At 43.5% G+C, this 21382-nt stretch overlaps 1 protein-coding gene across 4 annotated transcripts in view; it reads right to left on the bottom strand.

Moving 5' to 3' along the window:
* ZSCAN20 (zinc finger and SCAN domain containing 20) overlaps nucleotides 1-21097 on the bottom strand; it is a 28870-nt gene extending 7773 nt beyond the window's left edge. Inside the window, exons 1-7 of one of the 4 annotated variants that reach the window (XM_009204409.4) lie at nucleotides 20990-21097; nucleotides 14080-14606; nucleotides 5128-5314; nucleotides 4587-4663; nucleotides 4172-4256; nucleotides 2071-2748; nucleotides 188-616 (exon numbers count right to left, since the gene is read on the bottom strand). In XM_009204409.4, coding sequence (XP_009202673.1) covers nucleotides 188-616; nucleotides 2071-2748; nucleotides 4172-4256; nucleotides 4587-4663; nucleotides 5128-5314; nucleotides 14080-14496 — 1873 coding nt within the window. In that variant the 5' untranslated portion in view covers nucleotides 14497-14606; nucleotides 20990-21097. The remainder of the gene's footprint in view (nucleotides 1-187; nucleotides 617-2070; nucleotides 2749-4171; nucleotides 4257-4586; nucleotides 4664-5127; nucleotides 5315-14079; nucleotides 14607-20989) is intronic. The other 3 variants (XM_009204420.4, XM_003891545.5, XM_009204426.4) reach the window with 3 other exon arrangements.
* Nucleotides 21098-21382: the final 285 nt, after the last annotated feature.

Genomic DNA, 21382 nt, shown 5'->3' with positions numbered 1-21382 from the left:
AAAGATAGAATGACTGACTGACTGACTGACTGATTCACACAAAGCTTAAGACTGGATAATCTGATATCTTTTTCCTATTCAATACCATTCTCTCTTTTAGTTAAGAGACAAAAGGTAATGAGCCTGGCTTCCTCACTCTCTCCACATGCCCACGGATTTTGAGAACATCCAATTACTCCAGGCTTACCCATGTCTGGGGCTTTAGGACACAAGGTTGCAGGTTTGACAGCATCTTCATCGGCCACCTCACCCCAGGCCTCCTGGGCATCAGTCTCAGCACTGCTCTGCCCACACCTAGGGAGACCTGCAGCCTCCCGGACAGTCCCCATGGACCTGACTGCAGTCCGAGCCCTCATCAGTGAGTCCAGTTCCTCATAGAAAGGACACGTCCCTGGTGGGTGGCTGCTCTTGGCTTTCCGGTAGCTTCGAAGGAGGTTTTTGAATCTGTAGCGACACTGCTCCAGTGTCCGCAGGAAGCCCAGAGCACACAGCCGCTCTGCGATGGCCCGGTACACCTGGCTGTTCTGGTGACAGGTGCGAAGCTTTTCCGAGAATGGGGACTCACTGAGAATTGCCAGGAAGGCCTTGGTCTCCTCATAGCCCCAGTGCACACCTGCTGTCAGGAGTGAAGAGTTGAGAACTGTGAGACTTAATGAGATGTGCCTAGGTCATCAGAGAATAGAGTCACCTGCCCTTCGAAATACCTAGAACATAGGCATGTCAGAAACTATCCAGGTACCTGGGCAATATCCCTTTGCTTCTCAGGGGCATGCTAGGACAGTCAGCCAGAGCTTCCCACCCTCACTCTCTTCTAAGAGATTCTATTAACACTTCAAGTCTTGGCTGAAGGTGAGGACTTAGGTAGTCATATTATATCAGTTATATCAGGTGATCCCATGCCCCTGGCTTTGCTGATTAGTTCAGGGAAAAGCCTGTAACCGGGATGCATGTGATTTTCCCCATATTCACTCAATACCTGTCCTCTATTTATTTTATAAATTCTTTTTTTTTTTTTTTTTGAGATGGAGTCTCACTTTGTCGCCACGGTAGAGTGCAGTGATGCAATCTCGGCTCACTGCAATCTCCACCTCCTGGGTTCAAGCAATTCTCCTGCCTCAGCCTCCTGAGTAGCTGGGGATTACAGACGTGCGCCACCACACCCAGCTAATTTTTGTATTTTTTTTTAGTACAGAAGGGGTTTCACCATGTTGTCCAGGATAGTCTTGATTTCCTGACCTCATGATCCGCCCGCCTCAGCCTCCCAAAGTGCTGGGATTACAGGCGTGAACACCTGGCCATAAATTCTCCTTTTAATAAAACATGAAAACTGAGAATTCCTAAAGATTAGAGACATAAATGAATTTCAAATAGTCCTGCAAGAAAGGCCAAATGAGGACACACTTTCCTCCTTTGCAGAGGAATGAAAAGGAGGTGGCCTAGTCTCAGCTCCTCCGCAGGAAAGTGATGTAGCCCAGGAAGGCAACCATGTAAAACCGGCAGGCAGGAGCCACGGGCTCTGATCCGGGCTCTGCTCCTACCTGTGTGTCTATAAGACGCCTCATCTCTTGGACTTCCATGTTTGCACCTTTACAATGACTGGGTGTTTCCCAGACATTGATTATTCAAGTCTACGCTGTCATGATTTCTGCCATTATCTGTTCAATATTTCACTCGCCATCACTCTTTACCTAAATTTGCTATCTGTGAAATCACAGGTTGATGCACTCATACAAATTAAGAGAAATATATAAATACAAGAATGTCAAGTTCATTCATGTAACGTCGATGATCATCCCATACTATCAGTGACACACCTTTGGAAATACCAGATTCACTCTTTGAGGCCCCTTAAGGCTTTAAAAATGTTTCCTTCTATAACTAAGAAGACTTTTGCAAAGAGACTTGGTCACGGGAAAAGAGAGTTGGAGTTTGAGGATGACCTAAAGAACGTAGCTCTTCACTCTAGTGGCTTCAATCCAGACTTGCAGCCTGTGCCCTGAACTCAGGGAATAGCAGTCTAGCTGGTAGGAGGGTTGGAATCTGAATCTGACTAAACCCCGATGTTCTTACCAATACGGCTCTGGAACAGGGCTGGGGCCCCTGCAATCCTGGGCCCCTGGGTAGACTCATCAGTGACTAGGCCAGCACCGTTACAGTCTTCTGCCATTTCTTCAGGCTCCCAGCCCCCTTCCTCCTGCTCATCCATCTCTGCATCACTATCCCCGAGCCTGGGGAGTGCCACGGCCTCTCCTGGGCCATCTGTGGCTCTGATGGCTGTCCGAGCCCTGACCAGGGCCTCCAGCTCCTCATAGAAGGGGCAGGTACCTGGTGGGTGGCTGCTCTTGGCTTTCCGGTAATTCCGTAGGAGGTTTTTGACCCTGTAGCGACATTGCTCCAGTGTCCGCAGGAAGCCCCTTGCCCTTAGCCGCTCTGCTATGGCCCGATATACCTGGCGATTCTGGTGACAAGTCCGGAGCTTTTCAGAGAAAGGAGACTCGCTCAAAATTGCCAGGAAAGTCTTGGTCTCCTCATAGCCCCAGTGAACACCTGACACCTTCATGTCCTCCACATCCCACTGGTATTGTTCCTCCCAGGCTCTTGAATCTCTCCAGGTCAATGCCTGAGCTGGCTCATTATCCAGGCTGTAAGCTGCAGTGCTCCTTTTCCCAGAATTTGTAAGACTTAGACCCCAAAACTCTGGTCCTTGCTCTTTCTCAGAGGTGATACTTGGTTTTGAAACTGGAACTCCTACAAAAGGAAGAAGAGAAATGACAGAGTAGAAACAGTCTGCTGAGCAGCATGTTTGTCCAAAATCTCCCTGAAACTTCTATCTTTTCCTTGCAAGAGGCTGACGAGAAATTCCCATGCTGATCCAATAAAATGTCTGCAGGAATAGGGGGAGAGAAGAGGTAACACGACCACCATATGAGAAATGTTAAGTGACCTGTTTGCTTGGTTCATTTGTTTGTTGTTGTTGTTGTTATGAAACATGAAACATCATATAAGAGTGACTCATTGGTCCACAGATGCGCACATGACCTAAACTGGCCCAATCAGACTGAACTCCACAGCTGGAGGAAAGGGGTGTGTGTGTGTGTGTGTGTGTCTGTGTGTGTGTGTGTTAGTGAGTCTCTGTCCTGCTAGGCATCCATTGCCACCACCAGCATCTATCTTTTGACCATGAAACAAAACAGCTTTAATATGGAGCTAACACTGAGGATGGCAGACAGAAAGAAGAACAAAGACCCACTAGGACATTGCTCAGCTAATCTGTACTGTGGTTGGAGCATGTCCTCCTCAGGACTTCTAATAATGTGAGAAAATTAATTTCCTTAATTTTAAAAGTTAGCTATGTTTAAAGGACTGCTATCCCAACAGCTCCCAGCCCTAACAAAATAGGAAGCCTCTAATTAAAATAAATACTTGAAGAAAACTAGATGAAAAGGGTTTCGAAAGGCATAGGGACAATCTAATTCAGCATTTCCCAAAGTCTGTTCCTTTGAACACTATCTCCCCCAGATACCATGTGTAAAAAGGGGTTCCACTGTCAAGCAAGTAGCCAGTAAGCTTCTGGTATCTAAACTTACCATGAGTCACGCCTATCAGAGTCTCTTCTATTTCAGCTATTCACGTGTCTAACTCCCCGCACAGTGATCCCAGGCTCCACAGGGAAACGGCTCCCTATTATTTGACTTGCCACATAGGAGTGCCCACAGAGAAAGGAGTCTGTGCTGGTTATATGGGCTTCAGGTATTTTGGACTCTGTGACATTTATTCCTTCTGGGTTTAATTCATTGGTCTCATGGGTTTAGTTCACTGAAGTCTGCCTGAGAGAGAGATCCTATTTACAATGCTGAAAAAAATCAGATTTCTGAGACAGCAGGCCAGGCCTGGCCCCTGGCCCCTGGCCCCTGGTCTGTGAATGGACTGAGGTAAGGAAGTTAATATACCCAGAGAGGGCAGGCTCTTGGAAGCCATCCTGCCACCCCATCTCCAGGCAGCCTCCATCCCTGCCATGAGAGTGCTGGCTACAAAGGGCAAGTCTTCTTCCTATGTCTGAAATTCCAGAGACTGCAGAGCCATGATTCTTAAAGGAGTGGCAAAACCCTCTTTGGGAACTGAGTGTATCAGAAGCATGACAACATCACCTTCAGAGGGCACATCTCCTTACCCAGGTACACGCTGTTCCCACAGTCGTCTCCTGGGGGTTCTTTACAGAGCTCCTTCTCAGCATGTTTGCCAGGGCCCAGGGCTTCCTACGAGATGCACAAGACAAGGACCCCAAACATCACTGACCTTTGACAACAGCCTAGGAACCCTAGCAGGCCCCAGGAAAGATGATGGGAACAGAGGGATACCATGTGTGAAGCTGGTATCATAAGGAGCAGGATGGCCGTTTGGTTTGGTACATACATGTGTTTGGGGATGTTTGGGGCGCAGCAAACTGGGGGTGAAGGGCAAAGGCTAACACCCTGGGCCTCATGCCCTTTTGCTGAGTAGAGGTCATGGAGAGAGAGGAGGAACACTGGGTGGGCAAGAGCACAGGAGCAGCAATGACAGGAAAGGAAGAACGAATAGCAGCTTACCTGGGACTCAGCTGTCACCTCCCAATCTCCAACGCTCCCCATCTTTGGGAGAGTAGGGACTCGGGGAGTGAGGACAGCTGAGGAAAAGAAAAAGTCTCTGAAACCCAAGCTCTGATTCCCAAAAAATCACCTCCCTCTGAGATTGGCTTTCCAAAAGTCACACTTGGATCAAGCTGGGGCTATCCCTATGGCCAGTGCAGACTTCCCCTTTATTTCTCTTCTAGAGTGTGTAGCTCCTAAGCTGCTGCGAGTGGTGTGCCACATGTCAGGCCAGCCCTGACCTCCTGTGGTCACCACCCACTCCTGTCCCAGCCTACACCTGCTGCAGGACTCCAGCTACAGCAGGGCATGCTGGCATCACTCACAGCCACAGCCTCTTTACGACGCTTGCTTATTCTCAGTAAGTGTGCCCACCACACTGCAGCCTATCCCTTGCCTTGAATTCTGCACATCCTTCTTCCCCATGCACCCTTCCTCACCTCCCATTCCTCTCCCCTGCAGAAGGCCTCATTCCCTAATGTTCTCAGATTCTTGTACTCACCACTCTCTTTCAAAGGCTGTGGTGCCATCTTGGCATTTAGATGATTGGGAAGGTCAGGGCATGTATTCTTCACCCCCTTCTTCTGGGACTGTCCCTCAGGCCAGGGATCCATTGGCTGCGGCTGGAAGCTCTGAGATTCTTCTCCTGTCTTTAAAGGCCTGGTCTCTTCTGTATACAATTCCAGTTCCTACACACAAATAGCCAAAATTCCCACTCATCAATTCAGTAAGACCCGCTTCGGTATTTTGAGTATAACTGTGGTCCAGAGGCTAACAGGCTCTTTTAAGATCCAAAATGACTTGAAGTAGGATGAGAAAGCCATCAGAGTGAGTTCGGTAGGTAGATCAGCATTTATACCACCAAATGAGAACTGTCTGTTGAACACACGGTGGCTATCCAAGTGTTTCAATGAGAGTGCCACTGTTTAAAACATTTTTGATCCACAGAGATAAATTATGTAAAATTTGTGTAACATTAAAAAATAACCCATAAGCATCAAAAATAGGTTGCTTAGTTTTTAAGTGATCAAAGAGAGAGAAAAGTTACCAAGTTGCATATTAAAAGGCAAAGGGAAGCATAAAAACAGGAAAAAAAGATAAAATCATAACACCAAATGCAATTGCTCTAAATATCTCTGCTGAAAGACAAAGCTATTTTTAAAATAAAAATTTTAAAAAGGGCAAAGAATTATAGATGGAGACTGGGTGCAGTGGCTCATGCCTGTAATTCTAGCATTTTGGGAGGCTGAGGCAGGGGAATCACTTGACGCCAAGGGTTCAAGACCAGCCTGGGCAACACAGCAAGACCCTCACCTCTATAATAAATAAATAAATAAAATTAACCAGGTATGGTGGCACATGCCTGTACCCCCAACTACTCAGGAGCCTGAGGCAGAAAGATCACTTGAGCCCAGAAGTTTGAAGTAACAGTAAGCTATGATCATGCCACTGCACTCCAGCCTGGACAACAGAGTGAGATCTTGTTTCAAAAAAAGAAATTAGCTGGAATTTTAAAATAAGATAAAAGTACGTGTTGTTAATCTTAAACTAGAAGGACACGTAAAAGACAAGGCACTCTAACTCAAAAGGAAAAAGGAAGTGGCAATTTTCATTTCAATGTTGGATTTCAGGCAAAAAGAAAAAGGTACTCAGAGATATAGAGAAGATATTTAAAACAAAAAGGAATAATCAACTAAAATAACATTACCCAGTCAACTTCATCAATCATACAGCTAATTTCTTATCTCTATTTCTCAGCTGGTTCCAAGTTCAGAGGTAGAGAGGTCAAGGTGTTATCCTGGCTGTAAAACCTCAACAATATAACAATCTCAATACTTTATAAAAACACCTAACTTTTAAAAATGTATTTCAATTTTTTTTCAATAGATAATAGACTCACATGGTTTAAAAACAGAAAATACATACAGGGGTATATTCAGTGAAAATGCCCCACCCCTATCCATCTCCATCCCGTCGATCCTGTTCTTTTCCCCTCTTCTCATCACAGGAAATCCATGTTCTTCATTCTTTTAGAGTTTCTTTCTAGATACAAGCAAATGTAAATGTGTATTCTTAGCTTCCCTCTTTTGTATACAAAAACTTATGACTAGATATACTGCTCTGAGTCTTATTTTTTTGAACCAAAATAACAACAACTATCTTCATTAACTTACTGAGTTTGCCAAACTTAGCTGTAAAACTTTTTTGGTTGGCCTGAAAATCCAAATCCACTCACAGAGCAGGGTTTTTACCATTGAGAAGACATATAGGAATGGGCCACGAGCATCAAGGGCCATTCCAAATAAGAAGATCCATCAGTGTCCTGTGTGACTTCACAGGGAGAAAACATCTGCTTATCAATCAATCTTCTTATATGGTCATGTTAAAAAAAATTCACTTTGTTATCATTATAATCTACAGAGGAACGGTGTGACTAAATTCAACAACAATCTTTACTCTCAACCCCAGTTCCTCCAACCATTACCATCCCTAAGCAAAGACTCTGATTCCATGGATAGTAGTTTTGGACACAGAAAGAAGTAGATTCAAGTGACAACCAGGAGGCAAAAAATTAGTAGGTCAAACTTCTAGTTTCCAAGAAGTCTGTAGAGTCTAGAATTTGCCACTCTAGACTCTACAGTAACAAGTAAAAAGCTGAACAAACTGAAAAATCAACAACTCTTCCTAGATCTGTCAGAGAAGTGAGGCCACAAACCACTCTCCCCAAAATTGGAGAGACAAACAGGTGGAATCAGAGAATCACAACTTAGTGGAGCAGAAGCGTCTGGGAACTAGTGCCGGGGAGAAAAACCTAAACTGTAATTGACGAACTGCTGGAAGGACAGTGCGGACAACTCTGAGAGGTAAAAACTCCAGGGCACTTAATTACTGAGCAGGGGCACATTTTCATAAGTTTTATCTCCAGGAGTTCAACCAGATCCTCACAGTTAATATCAGAGAAAAATCTCTTCTTGCTTATGGCAGATGGCAGGAAAAAGGAACCATTTTGAAATATGCCAGGGCATGCTGCTCTTCTTAGTAATGTCTGTCCTCAGCAGAAACTGTTTTACCAAAGCCTAACCTAACTGTCGGAAGAGAAATATGCGATTCCAGCTCCCTCTACTCTTCCACATGGAAGATGAGAAATACCCAGTGCAGCCCCCTCTAGGCATCCTGTGCCACCTCAGATGGGGAAAAAATTGGGAAGCACTGGCAAAGGTCAGAGTCCAGGGACACAGGTACACCAACATAAGACCTAGAAAAAAGAAGAGCAAATTAAATCCAAAGTAAGCAGAAGAAAAGAAATAAAAATTAAAGCAGAAATAATGATATTTAAAACAGGAAATCAATACAGAAAATCAACAAAACCAAAAGCTAGTTCTTTGAAAAGATTAATAACATCAATAAGCCTCTAGTCAGACTAAGAAAAAAGACAGTCCAGGCACGATGGCTCACACATGTAATCCCAGCACTCTGGAAGGCCAAGGCAGTGGATCATTTGAACCCAGGAGTTCAAGACCAGCTTGGGCAACATGGTGAAATCCCATCTCAACAACAACAAAAAATATACAAAAATTAGCTGGGCCTGGTGGTGTGGTCCTGTAGTCCCAGCTACGTGGGAGGCTGAGGCAGGAGGATTGCTTAAGCCCAGGAGGCGGAGGGTGCAGTGAGCCAAGGTCCCACCACTACACTCCAGCCGGAGTCACAGAGCAAGAATCTGTCTCAAAAATAAAAAAGAAAAGAAGACAGAAAACAAATTATTAATATCAGAAATGAAAACAGAGATATCACTACAGATTCCAAGGACAATGAAAGTATAATAAAAGAATATTATAAACTACATAAAGGTTAATAAAGGAATATCTGTGGCCACACACTTGATAACCTGGATGAAAAAGACCAATTCCTTTACCCACCCCATCTGCCAAAACTCACACAAAAATAAACAATCTGAATAGGCCCATATCTATTAAGGAAATTGACTAAATAATTAATAACCTTCAAAACAGAAAGCACCAAGCTCAGATGGGTCTACTGGTGAATTCTACCAAACATTTAAGGAAGAAATTATAACAATTCTCTACTATCTCCTCCAGAAGATAGAAGCAGAGGGAATATTTCCTTATTTATTCTATAAAGCCAGCATTTACCCTAATACCAAAACCAAAGAAATTACTTACAAGACAAGAAAGCTACAAACCAATATTCATCATGAACAAAGATGCAAAAATCGGCCAGGTGCGGTGGCTCACACCTATAATCCCAGCACTTTGAGAGGCCGAGGCAGGCAGATCACAAAGTCAGGAGTTCGAGACCAGCCTGGCCAACATGGTGAAACCCCATCTCTACTAAAAACACAAAAATCAGCCAGGTGTGGTTGTGGGTGCCTGTAGTCCCTGCTACTCGTGTGGCTGAGGCAGGAGACTCGCTTGAACCTGGGAGGCAGAGGTTGCAGTGAGCTGAGATCATGCCACTACACTCCAGCCTGGGCGACAGAACCAATGAGATGCCATCTCAAAAACAAACAAACAAACAAAAAATGCAAAAATCCTCAACAAAATATTAGCAAATCAAATCCAACAATGTATAAAAAAGAAATTACACACTACAACCAAGTGGGATTTATCCCAGGTATGCAAGCCTGGTCCAACATTTGAAAATCAGTTAACGTAACCCATCACATCAACAGACAAAAAATGAAAAATCACATGATCATATATTATATCAACAGATGCAGAAAAAGCATTTGACAAAATCCAATACACATGATAAAAACTTGGCAAACTAGGAATAGGGGGGAACTTCCTCAACTTGATAAAGGACATCTACAGAAAACCTAGAGCTAACATCCTACTTAATGCTAAGAAACACAATGCTTTTGCACTAAGACCAGGAAAAACGCAAGGATGTTCTCTCTCACTATTCCTTCATACTGGAAGTCCAGACTAATACAAGATAAGAAAGGAAACAAAAGGTACATAGATTGGGAAGAATGAAAAAGACTGTCTTTGTTAACAAATGACATGATTGTCTATGTAGAAAATCTGAAAGAATCAACAAAAAAAAACCTCTGGGAACTAATAAGCAGTTATAGCAAGGTTGCAGGGTACAAATATGCAAATATGCAAAAGTCAATCGCCTTCCTATATACCAACAATGAAACAAGTAGAATTTGAAATTAAAGGCATAATAACATTTACATTCTCCTCCAAAAAAAAAAAAATGAAGTATTTAGGCATAAATCTAAGAAAATATGTAGAAGATTTACATGCGGAAAAAAAGAAAGGCGTCAAAGAAGAACTAAATAAATGGAATGATATTCCATGTTCACAGATAGAAAGGCTCACTGTCATCAAGATGTCAGCTTTTCCCAATTTGATCTACAGATTTAACGCCCAGTCAAAATCACAGAAGTTTATCTTGTGGATATCAACAAACTGTAAAGTCTTTTTTGTTCATTTGCTTTTTTTTTTTTTCCAATAGCAATGGGGTTTCATCATGTTACCTAGGCTGTTCTCAAACTCCTGGGCTCAGGCAATTCACCTGCTTTGTCCTCTCAAAGTGCTGCGATTACAGGTGTGAGCCACTGCACCTGGCCATGTGCAGTTTATATGAAGAAGCAAAGACCTGGAATAACCAACTCAATATTGAAGGAGAAGGAAAAAAACCAAAGGACTGACACACCTGACTTCAAGATTTACCATAAAGCTACAGTAATCAAGACAGTGTAGTATTGGCAAAAGAATAAAGTGATCAATGGAACAGAATAGAGACCCCAGAAATAGTTCCACATAAAGACAGTCGACTGAATTTTGATAAAGGAGTAAAGGTAATACAGTGAATCAAAGATAATGTTTTCAAAAAATGATACTAAAACTGGATATCACATGAAAAAAAAAAAAAGCTTATATCCTTCACAAAAATCAACTCAAAATGGATCACAGACCTTAATGTTAAATGAAAAACTACAAAATTCCTAAAATATAGGAGAAAAATGAGATAATGTTAGGTATAGCAATGACTTTTTAGACACAAAATCAAAGGCACTATCCATGAAAGAAATAATTGATAAGCTGGACTCCATTAAAATTAAAAAATTCTGCTCTATGAAAGATACTGTCAAGAGAATGAGAAGACAAGCCACAGACTGGGAGAATATATTTGCAAAACACACATCTGATAAAGGACCGTTACCCCAAACATACAAAGAACTCTTAAAACTCAACAGTAAGAAGACAAACAACCCAATTTAAAAATGGGCAAGACTTGAACGGTCACCTCACCAAAGAAAATATACAGATGACAAGTAAACATATGAAAACATGTATAACATGGTAGGTTATTAGTGAATTGCAAATTCGAACAACAATAAAATACCACTATCTACCTACTAGAATGGCCAAAATCCGAAACACCAAATGCTGGCAAGGATGTGGGGCAACAAGAACTCCCATTCATTGCTAGTAAAAATGCAAAATGGTACAGCCACTTTGGACTACAGTTTGGCAATTTCTTACAAACATAAACATACTCTTACTATATGATCCAGCAATCATGTCCCTTAGTATTTACCCAAAAGAACTGAAAACTATGTCCACACAAAAACCTGCATATGAATATTTACAGCAGCTTCATACATAACTGCCAAAACTTAGATGGAACCAAGAGGTCCTTCAGTAGGTGAGTAGATAAATAAACTGTGGTGCATCCACACAATGGAATATTATCAAGCATTAAAGAGAAATGAGCTAACAAGCCATGAAAAGACATGGAAGAAATTTAAATGTATACTACTAAGTAAAAGAAGCCAATCTGAAAAGGCTATATACTGTATGATTCCAGCTATGTAACATTTTTTAACAGGCAAAACTATGGAGACAGTAAAAAGATCAGTGTTGCCAGGGGTTGGGGGAAAGGAGGAATAAACAGGTAGAACACAGAGGGTTTTTACAGCAGTGAAGCTACTCTGTATGTCACTACAGTGGTAGACACATGTTACTATGTCACTATAATGGTAGATACAGTTTATAATAGGGTTTTTAATGTTATACATTCCGTCAAAACATACAGAATGAGTAACATTAAGAGCCCTAACATAAACCGCTACTTTGAGTGATGATACTGATGTATCGATGTAGGTTCATCAATGGTAATAAATGCATTGCTCTGGTGCAGGGATGTTGATAGTTAGGGAGGTTTGTGGGGGAGGGATGTGAACTCTCTGTACCTTCTCCTCAATTTTGCTGTGAGCCTAAAACTGCTCTAAAAAATAAAGCCTGTTTTTTAAAAATCCCTGTGCACCTGATGGAGCGGGCATCTGAGGGAGAGGGGGATTCAACAAGATGATGATGACAGAAGAAACAAGGTAACAATCACAAAATAGCACAGCTGAAAGATCCCTTTTAGGAAACTATCTTAGGGGACATTTAGTCCTGTAGGCACCAACCTTTTTCAGGTGGTGGTTCACTGTGACGAATATTATAACTATATTTCATCCCGTTATTAAGACTTGAAAAATTTTACTTGCAGAGAATGTAACTAAGTTATATATCTTGCAATGTAAGATCGTAACCTACATTTGCACCTGAAAAAAAACAAGCTCCTCCGCTACTTGTCCATTTGTTTTGAAATTTGTGAGCACTCAGGAGCAAGTAGGAAAGTTTAAAAATAATAAAAAAAAAAAAAGTCACAGTAAAAACAAAAATACATAATAGAGAAGATTCCATTACCTTATTTTCTTCTCAAATTTAGAAGCAGTTCAACTTTTGGTCAGCTCACAGGCCCATAATTTGTGAACCTTTGGTCTAGTCCAACCTCTCATTTTACAGATGAAGAATTATAAAGACCCTGATTTAAATCAGTTTTCATCTCTGGGTCTCAAGTTCTTTATCTTCCAACTCTGAAGCCCTAAAACTCCCATTTGTTTCTTCACTGCCACTTAAGACAAATAGCTGGTTTCTTTAAAGGAAATAATATAGGGGGGTGGGGTGGTATACTAAAATAAGGCACGCTCTCTTATACTTAGTTCTGTAACTTTATATATTACTCTCCCTATCTCTTCAATCAGTTTGTAAAGGAATCCAAAGAGCAAAGTCACAGTTCTTAAACTTTGCTCCCCCAATCTCACACTGTATAGAACTTTACAGTTTAAATGTACAGAAAACCCCTGCCATTTGCAAGGGATATGTTCCCAAACCTGTAATTTCCCCCAGCAAAATGTGGGTAAGTAAAATATCACAAGAATTACCAACTATAACAAGTGGAGAAAAACAGTCATGTTTAGATGAAGGTTCTGGATCCAGCCAAAGGATCTGTTCTACATATACCAGCTTTGAAGCAGGATTCAAAATTTGTGTCATAGCAAAACTATGCATTACATCATGGGCCTTCGGTGGTCACTTGCAAATTGTTGAAACTGCAAATGTTAAATCCATACTTTCATTTCCCTTACCTCAGCTCTATCACACAGTTATATAAAGTTAGATAAGTTACTGATCTCTCCATCTGTGTTTACCCATTTGACAAATGGCAATGATAATAGCACCTACCTTACTGGACTGCTGGGTTGATGAGGGACATATATAAAAAGCTTAGACCAGTATCTGACACACAGTGAGTGCTCACAAAATGTCAATTAATATCTCATTTGAGCCTTATGGCTCAAAGGTATTTTAATTCCCATGGTTTGCAGAGGAGGCATCTGATATGCAGTAGAAAGAACAATGACCTTGGAACCTAAGGATTTGGCTTTAGGCTCTGGTCTACTCACTGATGACCTTTGTGGGCCACTTGGCATTTTGTTTTGTTTCATCTGTACTGTTTGTAGAGACAGGGTTTCGCCATGTTGCCCAGGCTGGTCTTGAACTCCTGAGCTCAAGCAATCCACCTGCCTCAGCCTCCCAAAGTGCTACGATTACAGGTGTGAGCCACCACTCCTGGCCAACTTCTTGGTTCTTAGTTTAATCTATAAAATGGGGGCAACAGTACTATTTCTGTCTATCTACATTACTGCTATAAGCACTCAGAGAGATCACATATGTAAAAAGGTTTTGTTAGGTATAAAACACAAGTTAATCATATTGTGAATATGGTAGTGGGAGGCAGTCTGGAGTAGTGGTTAGGCATACAAGCTTTAGAGTTAGAATGCCTGAGTTCAAATCCTGACTCTACCATCTAGCAGCTGTTCAGACCCGGGCAACTTACCTATCTTTTCTCTGTCTCCGTTTTCTCACTGGTAAAATCAGGATAACAGTACCTATCTCATTAAATTGTTGACAGGACTAAGTGGGTTAACACATGTAAAGCACTTAGAACACTGCCTGGTATACAGTAGTGGTCAATAAGTGTCAGTTCTCAATAACTATTGTTATTTTTATTGTGAATTTGGCAATTATTAACCTAGTCACAACAACACTGCCTTGCCTGACCCACTCCTTGGAAGAGACTGTCTCACCGGCTGTCCTGCAGTCCTGGTCTCTCGGTGCCAATCCTCCACCAGGGCCACAGCCTCCTCACCACTCTCAGGGTGGCGTGACTGCACCCAGGTCTGGACCTCCCTAGGCAAGATAGTCAGGAACTGCTCCAGCACCAGCAGCTCCAGGATCTGCTCTTTGAGACGGATCTCCGGCCTCAGCCAACGACAGCAAAGAGCCCAGAGCTGGCTGAAGGCCTCATGGGGTCCAGCTGCATCCCTGTATTGGAATTGCCTGAAGCGCTGGCGGGAGGCCTCTGGGCTGGAGACAGAGTCGCGGTCCTTCTCCCGGAGTTTGGATTCTGATCCCCATGAGTCCTCTTCCAGTTTCACAATCAGGAGTTCTTCAGGCTCTGGCTGCAGAGACGCCTGGGCTTGCAATTCCAGGGCCACAGCCATTGTCTACCTTAGACGCCTCACTTCAGCTGTGCTGTCCTCATCCAATGTCTTCCTGCATCTATGGTGAGTCCTTCAAGAGGCTCCTAGAAAAGGGACTGCTCCCCAAAGCTCTAAGGTAGAAAGACAAATGAGAGAGTGTAAGCAAAAGGATGCAGAAGCTTCATTATCCCCCTTACCCCATACCTTCCATCACCTTTGCATGGGGGCAGAAGTGCTAAGAGATGCCCCTTTCCCATAGGCAGGAAGTGAGGCCACAATCCCGCACCAAAGCCAGTAGCACCTACCTTACTTGATTGCTGGGCTGATTAGATGAGGGATATATATAAAAAGCTTAGACCAGTGTCTGACACACAGTGAGTGCTCACAAAATGTCAATTAATATCTCATTTGAGCCTCCCACTTTGGAGGAAGACAGTACAGTATTCAATCCTCTAGGTCATGACTGAACACCTTAGCCTGGCATCCCACACCTCCATGATCTGGCCCAGTATAGACTTCCTCCCTCCTACACATGTCCAAAGTCCAACCTTCCCTCAAATTGGGTTCCAAATGTCACCCCCTCCATAAGGCCTTTCTTCTCGAATCGTAAAGCTTGATGTTCTCCTTGCAAAATCCAACAACTCCATGCTATCCCCTGGTCATCCCACCCATTTGGCATTATTCACCATCCCTATACGTGACTCCTAAAACTCCAGCAAGGACCTGTTTCCAGATCTCCAGACCCCAAAATCCAAACCCCTTCATGACATTTCTACTTGACTGTCCCTTAGGCACCTCAAACTCAATGAGTCAAAAACTGGATTCGTTATTTTCTCCTGCAATCATGTCTGCCTTCTGAAGCTCCCCCTTCAGTGAAGGCACTGCCATCAAGTTCTCCACACCAGAAACCTGGTCATTATCATTCTCTAAGATCCAAATCAATTCATCACCACACTGTGTCCACTTGGCATCTCCAACTCCAATGCTACCACTTCAGTGCAGAGAATCATCATGTCTTCCACCTGATCAGTCTCCTAACACGTCCCTGCCTCCACTCACCTCACCCCAACCTCTGCTCTATTCTTGGCACAACAACCAAACTAGATCAAAGCCTGACTACACCACCTCCCTGCTAAACACCCTCCAGTGATCTCCCATTTCCCTCAGGTTTTAAAGTGCAAGCCTTACCCAAGTCTCCAACTCATCTCTTTACCATGGTCCACTAGTCATGGTGCTCCAGAAGCACAGCTTCCAGATCTTACACCAAGCTGCCCTCTGAACCTTCCCCTCTTTGGGAAGGTCTCCTTTGGGAATGGGCTCCTCCCTTCCTTCAGCTAGCAAGGTCTCAGCTTAAATTGCACTTTTTCCATGAGGCCTTCCCTGCAACCTGAAACAAGATTCAGTCCTCGACCGCAAGCTCCCATAGCATCTTATATTTTCTCTACCATAGCCCTGATCATCCTTTACTGTAATTTTCTTACCCACTAGATCATTAGCTTCCCAAGAGACCTAGCACAGTGCTCAGCATATATAGGGAGTACTGAATAAATGATAAAGTCATGAATGATCGACTAATGATGATGGTGTATCATTAAGCAAGAATTACAATTAATCCCTTTCTGTGCACACTAGATAAAAAATAAATGACCGTCCTGCTCATGCCAAAAGGAATTCCTTTCTCTTTTATTTCCATGTCTCTGTGACACTTACCACTTTCTACACTGTATGAGACACTGTATGAGAAGGATATGTGTATCTATGTTGTCCCCAAGGAGATTACAGCCTCTCTGATGGCACCCATGCTGGGTTATCTGAAAAACTGAGCTCACTGTGTTGTCCCAACAAGTCTGGGTGACATAAAAAAATGCCCACTCAAAGGAGATCATTAGCTGCTTCCAAGTAGGAACGACATAACTGAATTGCGAATGGAGAGATGGTGGTATTTTTCATTTTGGGCAATCTGACCGGACTGAAGAGAAACAAGGCAAGGGTAATAAAAATTAAAGTATTGCCCTAAAGGCCTCCATATACTTAGGAAGAGGCCTAAAGCACCACTCATGACTACCTGGCAACTTCCTATTCATCCTTCAACTACCAGCTCAAGTGTCACCTCCTTTGATAGGAGTTCCTTGACATGCCCTTTTCATGTCCTGCTCTCCAAGAATTGCCTCCCTAATCCTATATCCCCAAAGCAATTGGTACATACCTCTAATATAGGTATTATCCTACACTATTGTAGTTACCAGTTGCTACATCTGACAGCCCCATTAGACTATATTACTAGAACCAGTATTGTATGTTACTCATTGCTGTATCCACAGTGCTCAACCCAGTATCTGATAAATAGCAGGGCCATTAAAAAGTTTTATTACCATTTATTAAAATAATAAACCTGGTATATCAAAAGCCTGATGGGATACGGATGATCCATAATTTATATTAAACTAAAGAATTCACCTTTCATGAAATTTCTTTTTGAACCACAACCTTACTGATGCATGAGTTCAAACATATTTCTGTCACCCTCTCACACAAGGAGTAATTCATCAATCATTTATAGAGTACCTGCTAAACCCTGTTTGGAAGCTACAGATCTAACAGTAGCTGGGACTGACAGTCCCTACCTTCAAGAAAATTACAGTCTAGTGAGACAGACAGTCAATAAGCAAGCAAAGACAATTGCATTCCTGCATAAAGAGGACACCACAACAAAATAGGCAATTAGCAGTCATACCAGGCCCAAAGCTCAGAGTCTCAGATAATAGGTATTTTCTCCTGGAAAGACTTGAAACTCCCAAAGGTTTGTTTCAAATAGAAATCGGAAAGCCCCAGGGACCATATATCACCATAACCTTTTCCAGTCTAAGGAAGTTAGACTGAAGTATGGATAGCAGGCTGTTGTGGGGGGAGAGAGGCCAACAGAGTCGGCCAACAGCCGGTTGACTTCACACAGAAGTGAACAGGGGAAAATGGACCGGGGCATTCCTCGGTTCCCAGACGACCAGGAATATCGAGCCTCATTAGGACCACCAATTTCTAAGAGTACCCCTTTACTGAGTGCCCACAAGGTGCCAGGCACAGCGCTGTGTTCCACATTCATAATCTCACTGAATCCTCCAGGCAGCAACTGGAGTCTCATTAGGTGTTGAGCTGCATTTCACTGACCTGTAACTTCCACTACAAAGATCAGAAAGAAAGAAAGAGGGTTGGGCGTGGTGGCTCACACCTGTAATCCCAGCACTTTGGGAGGCTGAGGCAGGTGGATCACAAGGTCAGGAGTTCAAGACCAGCCTGATCAACATGGTGAAACCCCATCCCTACTAAAAATAAAAAAAATTTAAAAAAAAAATAGCTGAGCATGGTGGCTCGCACCTGTAATCCCAGCTACTTGGGAGGCTGAGGCAAGAGAACTGCTTAAACCCAGGAGGCGGAGGTTGCAATAAGCTGAGATCAAGCCACTGCACTCCAGCCTGGGCAACAGAGCAAGACTCCGTCTCGGGAAAAAGAAAAAAAAAAAAGAAAGAAAGAGAGAAACAGCATAATTTAAATAGTGCAGACAGTTCTGTTCACTATCTGTTCGAGAATAAGCATGTGGTGATGGCACCAAGGACTTTGCTATTCACCAGATTGGTCTTGATTCCCTCGTGCCTCTCTTTCTACTGAGGGTGAGTAAAGTGTCTTTCATATTACACAGTCCCTAACACAAGCCAATTCTCATCTAATGTTCAAACAAGAAGCCCGGCTGTGCTGATTAGTTTATTTATTGAAAGGCAGCGTGTTAGTTTCTGAAATGGCTCCTTGCCAAAGGATTTTCAAGCTAACTGTGATTTTTGGCTAAAGTGATTTTCACCCTTAGAATATCATTATCTGTTAAGGTATGACTGTACTATATCCTCAATTATCTAAAGGGAAACTGAGTGTTTATGAAGATTCACTTAAGGTTACACAACTAGCAAGTGGCAGAGTTAGGGTCTAAGCCCAGATCCCTTTTCTCTAATCATTTTTCTTAACCACGTCCTATAGCCTCCTCTATATGTGCTAGTCATCCAAACTCCTAAGATGAGAGTGGAAAGAACGTTAAGGCAGGTGTGAGCAGACTGGGGTTCTAATTCCACTCCTGCCACTAATCAGCTGTGTTACTTTGGACAAGTCATGTAGACCCTGTGGCTGCCTAGCTAGGCCGCAGCTTACAGCCTGATCCTACTCACCAGTTGCCCTAGGTTCCTTAATTAGTATGATGGGGTAGAGCAAGGGGGAAGGAAACTAGAGTCAGTGGCTACAAGTTTAAATGGGTATAAGGACCTAGCAATGTAAATGAGTCAATGACTGAAGTGAACTGGGTGGGCACTACAGCCAACTATAGAGTGCCAGGGGAACATATGCCCAGAATATTCCTAGGCCTGCTAGTTTTTCCAAAAGAAGCTAGCACTCTGGATTTTTAAATGTTGGCAAGCAACTCAAAATTATTTCACACACTATGAGATTAAATAAAGCATGATGGTGGACTTCATTCAGCATGGGCTGTTGCTTTGCCACTTAGCTTCAGCTAAGTGATCTCAAGGCTCTCTTTCACTATCCACAAAGACCTAGAAAGAGTACAGAGGCTCCCAGGTCATGAGGGATAAGTGCTGACTGCCATCAAAATCAAGATCTCTTTACAAACACAGGGAAGCTGAGGGGCATCTTGACTCCTAGGGTAGTAAGTATGAATGTGTCATGAGGAGCCCACTCAGTGAAAAGGGAAGAGAAGATGCTCTCTAGTTCCATGGGAAAGGCCAAGACTGGTCTTCGACCTCCAAAGAGAAAAAACTGGGAACTCTCAAAGGCTGTCAGGCCCATCTGGCTGACAGTCCAAGCTATGGCTTAAAGCAGGCTGACCAGACCTCACACATAAGGGCTTAAGTTAGGGAGAGCAAATAGGTTTCATTTAAAGCAGAAACTTCAATCAACTGGAAGTGGCTGCCTAGAGTAGTGTGCTGAGGGCTCTGAGTACTGTGTGAATATGTGCTGTGAACCAACCAATTAGCCATGACTGCCAGGGACACAAGAAGGGGCACTGGCAGTACACATTCCATGTATTTGTCACCCCTGGCTTAAACTCCCATTGGCAATGAATCAGCTTCAGCTTCCAGCAGATAGCCCTGCCAGGCAGGGGAAGACTAAAGCTCCTGCCCTGGAAATCCACTGGAAATAGAAGTCTTCAAGGCTGGCATAGCAAAGCTTACCCTGCATAGTCTTCATTCACACATACATCAAGTATTTACTGCTTTACATCAAGTGTTTACTGCTCTAGACTGGGCAATGGGGAAACAGAGGTGACTGAGACACTGTTCCTGTCCTGGAGATGTTCACAGTCTAGTGGAAGAGACACACAAGTCACAGATAATTATGATCAAATGTGGTAATAGAAGAATTTATGGAAGCTGAGGGTTGGGGGTGACTTAATTTGCTTAAGGAAATTGAGCAAAGTAAGAGTTGAATTTTTTTTTTTTTTTTAAGTTAAAGTAGTTCTCTTGGCAAAGAAGGTGAGGGACAAGGAGAGAATATTCTAAGCTGAGAGAACAGTGTTTATAATGACAGAAAACCAAATGGCCTACCCAGGAAATGAGGAAAATCTTGACAGCCCTGGAGTGTGAGGTGCATGAAGATTAGGCTGCAAAAGGAGTTTATGAAGGACAATGTGTTTGGACTTTACAGGTTATGGGAGGCAATGAAGGTTTTCAAGCAGAAGGCATAATCAGATTTGTAGGTTAAACAGATAACACTAGGTGCAATGTGTGTGTTCATGCTGGGAAACTGAAAAGGCTTCTGCAAAAACCCTACAAGAAAGAGGCCGACTGAAAATAAATTAAAGAAATTGAAAGACCGGAAGATCCTTGGACGTGGAAGAATGCAAGAGGAATCAGAGGGTAAGTAGGTAGGTAGGTAGGTAGGTTGGTTGGTAGGTAGGTAGGTAGGTAAGTAGGTAAATGGGATGATGGTGCCAGTGACTTCCATAAGGTATAAGGAAAGAAGTGCAGGTTTGGGGCAGAACACAATAGCCAGTCCCATCCACTGGGTTCCAGAGGTAACAATCATTAGGGAGGTAACAAATTAGATATGCTTGTTCTAGACGGGAAGGTTGAGATTGAAACACTATTTTTAAGGTCAGGCTTCAAGCTCAGGCCCTCTTCACTTCTTGCCAGGGCCCCAGACCCTCTATCCTTTCCTCTGTGGTCTCCAGACCTTTCTATGGCTCTCCCACCTCCAAAACCTCCCTCAACCCCCTACCTTCAGACCTTTCTAAGGCCCTCCTCATTCCCAGGGCCCTCTGTCGCCTCCTCATCCCCGACCCCTGTATGACCCTTCCCATCTCCGGCCGCTACATCCTCTGACCGTCCCTCACCCTCCACCACCACATATAAGCTTCTTTCTCCACTCTCACCTTCCCCAGTCCCCTGTGTCACCACCACCTCCTAAGTCTCCAGCCCAGAGCCTGCGTCTCAGCTGCCCCCGCCCCGCCACCCGGACTCACCCACCGAGACACCCACTTCACAACAGGGCGGAAGTGCTCCCGGGCTGGTGCAGGGAATGCTGGGACGCGGAGTCCGAGCGGCGCCACCCCGGGAATGGAACGTCTGAGACCACAATTCCCAGAAGGAACCGCGCGAGCGCCGGTGGGCGGCCCCCTCCGTTTGCTGCCTTTCAGACGTCTTCAGCCAATAGGACCCTGGCACTGGAACAAGTCGGAATGGGCGCGACACATGGGGGCGGGACCTGTTGCGATCGCGGCCTTTTCCATAGGCTCCCGAATAACAGCACTGCCCAATGGGAGGGCACTCGAGCAGAAGGGGGCCGGGTTCTATTGAGGAGTCGAAGTGAGAGCCTCAGACCCCGAGATATCAAAGCAGACAGAATAAGAAATAAG

This window comes from Papio anubis, chromosome 1 (assembly GCF_008728515.1).
Source record: "Papio anubis isolate 15944 chromosome 1, Panubis1.0, whole genome shotgun sequence".
Lineage (NCBI taxonomy): Eukaryota > Metazoa > Chordata > Mammalia > Primates > Cercopithecidae > Papio > Papio anubis.
This window is presented reverse-complemented; position numbering and strand designations above follow the sequence as displayed.